This window comes from Sphaeroforma arctica (genome assembly GCF_001186125.1).
Source record: "Sphaeroforma arctica JP610 unplaced genomic scaffold supercont1.1716, whole genome shotgun sequence".
Taxonomy (NCBI): Eukaryota; class Ichthyosporea; order Ichthyophonida; genus Sphaeroforma; species Sphaeroforma arctica.
Window position 1 is genome coordinate 1,070 of NW_014038842.1, and position 10,854 is coordinate 11,923.

At 41.2% G+C, this 10,854-nt stretch overlaps 1 protein-coding gene across 1 annotated transcript; it reads right to left on the minus strand.

The window, feature by feature from the left end:
- Positions 1–3,240: 3,240 nt before the first annotated feature.
- SARC_11489 (hypothetical protein) lies at positions 3,241–4,151 on the minus strand (the record flags this gene model as incomplete). Its single annotated transcript, XM_014294426.1, has 2 exons — positions 3,241–3,719; positions 3,761–4,151. 2 exons carry the CDS (start codon positions 4,149–4,151, stop codon positions 3,241–3,243), a joined length of 870 nt encoding a protein of 289 aa, XP_014149901.1.
- Positions 4,152–10,854: the final 6,703 nt, after the last annotated feature.

The following is a 10,854-nucleotide window of genomic DNA, read 5'->3' on the forward strand; positions in this document are numbered from 1 at the left end:
AATGGACGACAAAAAGGCAGTTACACTCCGCAATTCATATGCGACCCCTACTTCTATTATTATCACCCGCCGTAATAAGACAAATAATTAAAAATTGAAATTATTAAGTCACGAGAGTGCTATGGTCAAGGCATAGTTGAAAGTACTGCCTCGTATTGAGTGAATACGGTCAGCTAACTGAGGGACGAGTCCTTTGAACTTAGTGAAAGACGGGCACCTTATGTGATTGAACTATCAATACACCTAAACTTTACGCTATCTACCGTCAAATACAAATATATAACTCAAATGGTGTTGTCTGAGATATAATTAGCAGTGGCACCACAAGAAACACCGGAAATATTCTGACCCTCAAAGTTTCTTTTAGCATTAGAGAGAGCCTGGAAAAAGTAAACAAGGTGCTCACCCCGCTCATAACCACCCGCAGCGACCCCCGTTCTTGCATTACGGACGGGTTCTTGTGGGATACGGGTAGAACCGAGAGAAGCTGGTACTACGAGGCATCGGCGTGATTAAATTTAAAGACCATCCTCTGTAATGTCGATGGTATCTGAGCTATTTCTCAATACGCCGAAAATAGACTTCATGTCTGTTCTGAAAGTTTCAATGGTTGTGTCTGGATCGCCCTGAATAATCTAAAGTGCGATGCGGTTGTAAAATAGCAATGAAGCGGGGGGGGTCGGTCCGCAAGACTATCTTCAACAGCAGCAACAAAATCAGAAGAATGCTCGATTGTATCAGTAGTAAAAGAATCATCAGTAATCGTATAAGCACTGCCGGTAAAATCCATAAGCACAACGGCGGTATCAAGGTGCAATTCAATCACAGCCTCTAGCATATAGGGAAGGGGAAGAATGAGGGTATTCGTTATACTTCTGGAAATGCTGGGTTTCCACATGTATTGTATCCATAATTACGCATTAGTCGCGAGCCCAGTACTTTTAGTCACGTCCGTGACGGCCTGGCCCGTCACCCGACCGTATAGTCATAAACAAGGTCCGAGGAGCTTGTTGTGCGACAAAATAGGGTTTCAATTACACTGACATCCTAAATATCTTCAAGAACGGTACCAACGAAGGTAACCCCCATTCGGTTGAAAGGAACGGAACGGAACAATTATGCGACGCGGACAGACCAGCTATATTGTCCCTGCAATTTGAAAAAAAAAAAGACAAAAAACTGTCATTCGTATCAGTCCATTCAGCGTGGATGCGGAACTGAATTTTTCGGTTACTATCGGGTTCACAAGACCCATACAATTTATTCAGAAGTGAGGAAAACGAGAAGGAAAGTAATAAATAATTCATTAAATAAAAAGCCATTTCGAGGTTTTACAGCGAGAGTTGTATAATCTTACTCGGAGTTGTATCCTCAGCACTTCCCTTATTTGATATGAATTCTGATTTTTCGAAATCATTAAAAAGAATCATTTTCTTGCTTTCTGCCAGACTGATTCCGGCTGCTCCTACGGGTCTGATAGCTTCGAAAATAGGTTAGGTGTCGGTAAAAAAAGGTTAATAAGAATGTTAGTTTCATGTACTTTGGGCTAAGGCAAGACTTACAGGCAACATTCCACACAAAAGCGACGATGGAGGGGATGATGCCGTATCAGTTATCAGCAGATTTAAAAACAATCGGGATTAATCCAAATTGTGGAAAATGATTAACTTACGGAACGAGTTCTTCAACGGTGGAGTTAAAGATGAGAATGTTTTCCTTGTTCACCCAGGGGTCAATACGGGGTCAAAATCAATATAAAAAATGGTGTCATTCCGGTGGTCATATCAGCGGACATCCTGGGGGTCAAGACGAGGGTCGTTGTGGTGGTAAAGACTAGGGTCAACCCCCAGGTCAAATCCGTACCCCGCTGGATTTTCCCCAATAGCATCATAGTACTCCTGGGACGACTGGGCGGAAGTCTCCGAAATCAAATCATCGGTTTGCGAAGAAGGTGTGGAAGATTGACCGGAAGAAGGCCCAGAATAGGAATTTAAATCCGTATCCAACTTTGAGGGTCTGGTCAAGCCATCGGAAGGGGACTCATAATCGGGGTCTTCATTCTTCGTTTGGTTGGAATGAACATGCAATAAAAATTGGACACTAGTGATATTAAATTTCAAAATTTCATCGGAAACGGCTTCGACTTTCTTGCCGGTCGCGCAGTTCTTCATCCTGCCAGAAAGGTATTTAAGATGTTTATTGGTAGCAGTACGAGGCTATTGGTAGCATTCTCTCTAACGTGGACTGGAATTGCATTGATAGAGACAACAAATTCTTCAATGATGCCGTCTATGGAAATCCCGGACGCAATGAATAGGGCCTCTATTGACGACGTGGTGAGTTGAACTTCATCCTCTAATAGCAAGACCTTTAAAACATCCCGCTTTTGAAGGCTTTTTCATAGGGCTATTCTCATGGCGAGATGCGACCATATCGGAAAAAGCCATCACGTTGCGACCTCTCAAGGCCATCCAGGCAATGCGAACGTTGAATAATAGTGATAGTTATTTATTCGCCACCAACTTTGGAGAAGTGTCAATTTTCTTCTTTCCTCCGCAGCCCATCCTTCCAAACTTTTAAATTAGGGAATCTGCATTAGTCTTAACTATACATTTAGTTTTTTCAGATTTAGTTATATATTTTTATAATCTTTAGATTATTGTTAATTTTAGTATTTAGAAATTGTTATTTAACTAAAAAATCGCGTATGAACCGGGACAAAATGACCAAAATCTTGGGGCAGTGACTTTTTTTATCAATTGCGCTATTTGATCCAACCCCATTTTATCATGCTCAACGGAATAAGCCGGAAAATGTGACCGATTCGTTCGTTTGAACCAACCCCGTAGCAACAATATTTCGCAAGTTAGCTGTACTGTGAAGTTCTCACATACATAACACAGAAAACATGATAACAGCACATTTGATGGTGCTATTAGACTGTTCTTAGGCTTGAGAAATCTTTTAAACACATCAATAAAGACGTACAATGAAGTATAGACCTGTACACCTCGGATTATGGACGACGTTGACGAAATCAGCCATTTAATGGTCAGTAGATTGTTATAGGATCAGATTCAGATGTTCGATCTCTTACAGTTTTGCTCTTATAAGTGACTTCTTAGACTTAGTTTTGCAGTACGAAAGTTTTGCCTTGATCCTACCATCCTTTGGAAAGTCTTCAGGAAGACTATTATCCCCTCGTACGTGTAATACCTTCAATGCAGGTATCAATTTATGTCATTTGATCTCAGTATCAGCTTCTACCATACCCATTATATCTTGTTGATATATCTTGGGGAACCTCTCTGTCTTCGTACGTGCTCTTTTGCCAGCAGGCGGCACATATACTTCGCTTCTATCCGTAGCTTCAGCCTCGGCTAATCTCTGCTGCTTTTCCATTTCGACTTCTTTTTTGCGCCTACTTTCAAGACTCTTCCTCGCTTGTGTCATCGTTGATATTTTTGTTCGTATATCCATTTCTCCTGGAAGCGAATACCGCCCAGGATACATCAGCTTGAGCTGGGCAAGCATTGATCCAGGTTGCATCTTTAAAGAATAATCACTTTCGCCCATTTCAAACATATCCTTAATATCTTGGGTTGATAAATGATGTACCGTATTGTTTACCAAACGGTCTTCGTCTTGCCCATCCCCTCTTGCTAAAACCCGTACTGCTACGGTATGTGAAGCGATTAGTGCATTTGTAGATCTGATAGCTGTGGCAAGCATATCAGCTCGATTCTTGATCCCCTTATACTCTCCAACACGGCGCTTGTCTCTACCTCTATCTTGTGATCCAAGAATAGTGATTTAGACAGCTCAACAACGTGCACATATGACCAGCGTTTCGATCCTGTGTCTGGATCACCAGGGCCATAACCTACGAGCTCTTCCACTGCAATACCTGCATTGAAATCCAAGTCGTCCAAAGGATAGACTTCCATTTCAGCGATGTTGTCGGCCTCAAGCTCTAGTTCCAAGTCGATCTCATTGTCATAATGTTCTCCGGTACTTGGTCCTATTTCTAATAAATAATCTTGTCCAGCTTCTTGCGTACTAGTCTGCTCCCTACTATCTTCTTGGCCATCGTCATCTGTGTCAATACCAGGAATTGTATCTTCATCTTCATACTCGCCACCATCAGCCATACTATTATTCTTTGCAGCATAACTATTTTCCTCCCCAGTTGCATTAGCACTTCCATTACCGTTTGACTGAGCACTAACCTGCAGACCTTCAACTTCACTCACAGTGTCAAAGGTATCATCATTCTTAAACAAAACCCTAAACCCTAAAACAATGATCCACGACCAATTCCTGAATATGCATGGGCACGCAGATGTAGCACAGTATCGCTTTGTAGTAGTTTCTCTAAGTCTCTCCTGTCATCGCCTTCAAGTGGACAACTGATACTCTCAAATATAACATTATTTTCTCGACTAAACTAAAGTACTGGGCTGCAGCTTCTACCATTTTCTTAGTCTGGTCCATGAACAGTTTAGTTTTCCCGCTCTATCGACTGCTATAAGATGCACAAACGAATTCGGAATCCCCCCCTTCCACGCAAGAGCAGCAGCCAAGCCTTTTGGTGTCGCTATCTTCGTGATTCGGTTTCGGTTTGATGATTTCATAAAGTTATTGACATGCCCGCCGCCGCCTCTGGCAAAGTGGGCATCGATAAGCCCTTTTCCGTCCTGAGTTTCTGTGTGAATATATCTAATAATCTGTATCGGCCAAGTTAAATTCAACAAGGCAAGAAATATGAGTAAATCCTTTGATCTGTAACAGCCTGCATTATCGGAAGCAAGAACTGTTGTCGTCATCTGCGGCAATCGGTCATGCACTGCATATAAATATGCCTCAATCATCAAATAAACACATGAGCTATCCTGTCGATTCTCTCCTTCAAGTATCTGATCGCCATAGATGATATGGCGAACAGCTGCAGTCTTATTCACTGCATCTCCATTTTCATTAATTCTCACCCACTCCATGTACTCAAAGTACATTGACATGCATCCATGCTATCTCATTCCTCGTTGTCCGTAGTGTTCATGAGTCGTTTCCCTCGAGGAGACGGGATCAAACTTCATCTTCCAATCAATTAAAGTAAAGAACTCTGTACTACCTTTGTTCTTGAGGCAACGTTCTTGCATATCTTTGAGTATGTGATCATAATGATACTGCTGATTTTTTACACGAGTACGATGTCCAGCATAAATCTCCAACTTATCTCGACAAACTTCGAGTACATGCAATGCATCTTCCCGAACATCTGTACCTCCATACTCGCTTTTAGATACTGTATTCTTAATCTCTGCCACAACCCATTGCACAAAGTTACACAAATTGCATTCATTTGGTTTAATTGAAGCATGGAATCTATAACATCAGTCACCAGACATCCAGTCACATAGTCTACGGCGTCTATGGGCTTTTCATCATTTTTTGTTATTGCTAACAGTATCTTCATAAAACTTGTTTTCCCTATTTGGTCTTGTTCAGGAACTGATACAGTGTAGTCTTTGTGCACCACCTGCGCAGGCTTCCGTCTAGTTAGAGCTGGCAGTACAATTACTTCATCTGGCCCTATCTTCATAGTCTTCGTCCCCCAGGATAAAACATACATTTTCGTCAGAAAATATGAATTTTGTAGCGGTTTCGAGGTCGGATACATTGAACCTAGCTCTACTGTGCTTAGTGACTCCTATACTAATACCGCTAGTCATAACTCTGTAATCGTCATATCCTATAAAGTCAACTCGTCGTTCTGCTTCAATGTATCTAATTCTTTAGTAGATAAGTCTTTGACCAATATCGCTCGCGCGATGCGCTTTTATAGTGAGTTTTTGGGTGTGTTGTTTTATATTTCTATTGTGGCATGCAGGATTTTGGAGTCCTTGTTGACTGTGAGATTCGTGTTTGAGGATTCACCAGGGATCTTAGCAGCTTCTGACAAAAGTAAACCGGGATCGGCTGGATAAACAATCGAGGCCAAATGATTAAATGCTTTCGACATAAACTGACTCATGCAGCTCCATCCTGTTGCATGCTTCGCGGCCAATTCCGTATTATTCGTACGCAATTCGGCACTAGGCTAAGCTTTCCTTGAATTCTGACTCCACCCAAAAGCACGCGCTACGTCGGCACGCCCGTTCTCATCTGTACTTATCGTCACGTTGGTACCACTTTCCATGCGAGTATATATACTACTTTGATTGCTAATAGACGTACTCGGAGTCTCACTTGTGCGTAGACTCTCTGCGATGTCCACTCGGGCTCTTTTGGCTGACGCATGCTTTGATCCCTCTCGCTCTACCTCACCTATAATCCTCTTTCCCTGCGGTCGCCCAGGTCTAAATCCTCCAGTTGAACCTCCATTGCATTCACATTTGCAACGCTTGCAAGCACTATATCACATTTTACACAACGTCCACGTCTATGATTACACGCACACATTTTGCAAGTCACTTGCGGAGCGCAGCCACACCCCGCCATAGCCCCTTCTCGTGCAAAATTAACTAATTTACCTAATTCAATTGAATGTTCATCGAATAGTCATTATACCATTCCCAGACATGGATAGACGTTAGAACTATACTACGCTACTATACGCTTCTAGGGTGGGTTTAGGTGCTTTATAATAAGTATATACGGTCTCTGGGACCCTTCTACACACATATAACAACTCACAACCTTGGGTCTACAACTACCCGAAATAGCTCTGCCGTGCTTTACTTGTGTACCTGTAACTCCTGAACTACTGGTCGTACGAGGTTACTTCAAAAACATGAATTGCTCAGTAGTATTTGCTTATTCCGTGCCCGTTGAGAAAATAAGGATTGGTAATTGATTGAATTGCGATTGCCCCAAGATTATGTCCCGGTTCATACGCGATTTTTAGTTAAAAGAAATAGTTTGTTATTTTTAGAATAAATAAATAATATTAAAGACAGACAAAAACAGAAAAAAATATTATTTCTTACAGCAGCCCGGGCTCAAATCAGCTGGTGATTTGAATTCTACGGGTAGGCTCCGTTCCTACCTCTTTGTAAATGACACCCGCATCCTGATTCCGCAGTCTGTTCGACTGTAACCCTTCCTGAACGCGATTGATTTGGGGACGCCAATCCGGTCTAGCACAAGAGATTCTCAAGCCCCGAAAGATATCGTCAATGCTGAATAAAAGTACCATCTCTCCGTATCAAATGACATCTCATCACACCAACGCGTTTAGGCCTCCCAAATGCGAACACTCCCAACAGACATATATTTATACCTCCCCTGCTCATGGCGGCGCAACTCTCTGACACCTATCCACAGGCTTCCAAATACTTGAGATTTCAACTGTCTCAGCGCATACTGAGCATCGACTTTGTAAAGCACATAGACAACCTCGTGGCAAAATTACTCCAGGCTATAGTATCCTTCCAGGCGTATGGGTTTCATGGATTCAGCTGACGCCATCCGCAAAATTGGATTGAATATCATATCATAAACCTCCTACGTGCCATGAACGATTCTTTTTGTGAGTGGCTATACTTCTGCGAACAACTGTGTTTTATGGTTTAGGTGTCTTTTTCTTTTTCCTTATCCCAGTAGACGAGGGCCTTATAGATGTTGTTGAATGGGCAGGTAGTATATTTTATTGACATAATCCAATTCATGTATCTGGCACCGTACGAAAAATATAGATCACGGACAGATTTGTCCTCTTGGGCTTCTTTAAAAATTCAACGCGCATTCTTCCATTCGAAACCATCAGCTTCTAGTCTCTTACTAATCCTCGAGCATTGACAAAAGTTATCTAATGATGAGAACCCCGTTGCAATATCGCTTTGAACTATTATTCTTTCTTATCAGGGTATTGTTTCTGGGTATGTTACACGAGTCTCTCGAATGCCGATTACACGCTTCCAGTATTCTGATTATGGTCTTCCATAACAATATCCAAGTATCCAGTCATCAGTAGCCCCCTCCTGAAGTATTTTGGTATGTTATTGCAGCACCTAATAAGCTTTCTTACTGAATATTTTACCCATGTTCTCTAAATATCATTTTGATAGCAATGTTAGTTAATGATCCATGAATCTGTGTAGTGTGTCTGTGTCCAAATTGTTCGTTGATTTTCTCAAGATGTGTTGTGAACCAACAACCGCCTCTAATCAAATGTTGTTGATGCCGGAAAATCTCCAATCTTATAATCCGAAGAACATCGAGTATCGAATACAAGTCTGTAAACTTCATCTGCTGCCTATGGATATTAAGATCTCCATCTGAGACTATGCCATCAGTGAACCCACGTAGAAGTTCGCGCTCACCATCATTTTTATAACCATATCAAACTCTGCCGTCGAAACATCTGCTGGCCCAATCCTTCTGACAATTTGTGCCGTTTGTTGATCCAATGCGATTCAATTGTGTTCGTCTTCGCAAGTGTATCGCGGACATGTACATATATCAATATTTTAGATACGGTTGTAAGTAGTTGTTGCTAATTCGATACATCTGTAAGCGTGTTGTGTGGACGTATTTTTACATCACCCCATACTACGCACTAAAAAGTAAAAGTAATCGCCATAATATTTTGCGCTATCATAACTACAATGCTTAGTGAAGACGCGTTCCAGAAAACTCTATAAATCTTTTGCACATTTCTTAAATGCTCTATATTTCTTGCACAATGCAACCAATAAGTCTCTGTTCTGAACTGTGTATATATATGAACTATGATAGGTCTACCTGCTGCTTTGAATTCTTAGTCACGAATTCAAGCATATTATGGAAATATAATCGGCCAATTTGTCTGTATGCACCGTCCACTTGAAGCGTCCACTTGAAGAATTGTTTCATCACACATAAGCTCAGTGAATGAACTATGTGTTGGCGCTGAATCGGCTATAGATCCAGGCATAACAAAGTTTAGTACTCTTTGTACTAGATTTCTTCCGCGTGTTGCCAGGCCAGCACGAGACGTATCAGACCTAAAGTGCGCGCAGTATGCCTCTTAAACTGTGACTTTACTATATTTCCTGATCATGTAAGGTATTTCCTTGAGTCGAGCCTTGAGTAGTCGCAGATTGCGCAGATCACCGGCCACAATTCCGATGGTCAGCCCATATGTATGTAGCCTGTTAAGTGCGTACAGATAACTACTTTCATCAGTCTGTTAATGCAGTAAATTGAACATATCAGTGTGTGCTGTGCAAAAAATGATTCAAGAAAATAGTGTAAGGCATCGAAAGCGATTCAAGTTGTACATACTTCTCTGTCATCACACGTCCGTCTTGTATTTCAAAGCATTTTGAGACGAGGAACAAATTTAAAAAATTACATCCTACAGCAGTTCCCATGACTCACTTAGAGTACAAAACACACATAGCAAGACGAGGACTTCTAGAGGATGATCATGAGCAAAAAGAGGCTGTCAGGACGGCGATAGTGTTAGATAGTCTACAAGAATAACACATACTGCAGCGCAAGAGTACACGTACACGAAAACTTCTAACTGAGAATTCTACAAACGTTCCAATATCTTCAAACTCAAATGAATAGAACAACCATTTACCAAAGGTAGAAGTACAGTTCGCAACACAGTCCAATGTGTTAGAGGAAGCGGTGAAAGAACTCGACCAGGCGTGTCAGAAAATCGAAGTTATCCACATATATAGAAGACCTGCATCTGAACAAGCAGCAATCTGATGATAAAAAGGATGTGATGCAATCAAAGGTCAATGATCTCTACATAATAGGATTAAATCTCTTTCTAGTACGATGTAAGAAACGCTGTATTTAAATTTTTTATGAGTTCTTGATCCTTGAATTCCCCTTGTTGTGTTAAACTAGTTTTTTTTTGTGTGTGTGTGTTTTGATTTTTGGGGCTCAGAGATAGCTTGTCCACAAAACTTAAAATTGGAGCTAATTTTATATTATAGTCTATTCCCTTCTAGAATTTATTCCAAATAAAGTTTTTAAAATACATTTGGGGACTTCTCCTGTACATTCAGTGGCTTTTCGAGGCTGTAAACCTTTTGCCAAAAGTTCGACGCAAAATAGAATAAAAAGTAGAACTGTCGGTAAATATATATTCGTACATATTTGATCAGTATTTCAGTACGTTTTCATCAAAAGAATTAGTGACTGTATACATTTAGTAACTTTTCCACATTTTCAATATACGTTTAGAATACGTTTAGAGACTCTGTTCATAATATAATCAGTGACAGACTAACACATCATCTTGTAGATTATCTGCTAGAGAAGCTCCTCAACGAAATAAATGTATTGCACCGAACGACGAAAATGCTATAGGAGAGATAAAGGAACACGGGCAAGATACAAGCTACCTACTTACTACGGCAGCAGGTGATGGTAGATGTCATCCTTATAGTGAATAAAAAACCTGATGAAGGAAGATGTGTTCTATGACCTCACCGAACCGGTTGTTCAGAGAACGTATGAGATATGGCATGTCGCACGTCAACCATATAGCAAACACGGCGTACGTTAATCATATACCAAGATGGCACCACGAGTCCATAAACGTCCGAGATCAGACAGTGGCGCGGTAAGACAAGTTATTGTTATGGATGAGTGTCCTACATCCCAAAATAAGAAGAGGGCGAGTGAAGCGAGTGTCTGTCCTTACTGCAAAGTGATACTGTCCCCGTATCGCTTTAGCTAGTGTCTCATGAAGGCTGCAGCGCAGGCTAAGAAAACTGGAGATTGCACCAAGTGTGATACATATAGGGTAACTAGCTGTTACCACAGGAAATTTTGAAGGTTAGCTCTGGCTAGTATCCCATGAAGGCTGCAGCGCAGGCTAAAAGAGCTGAAGCTCGCACCAAGTGT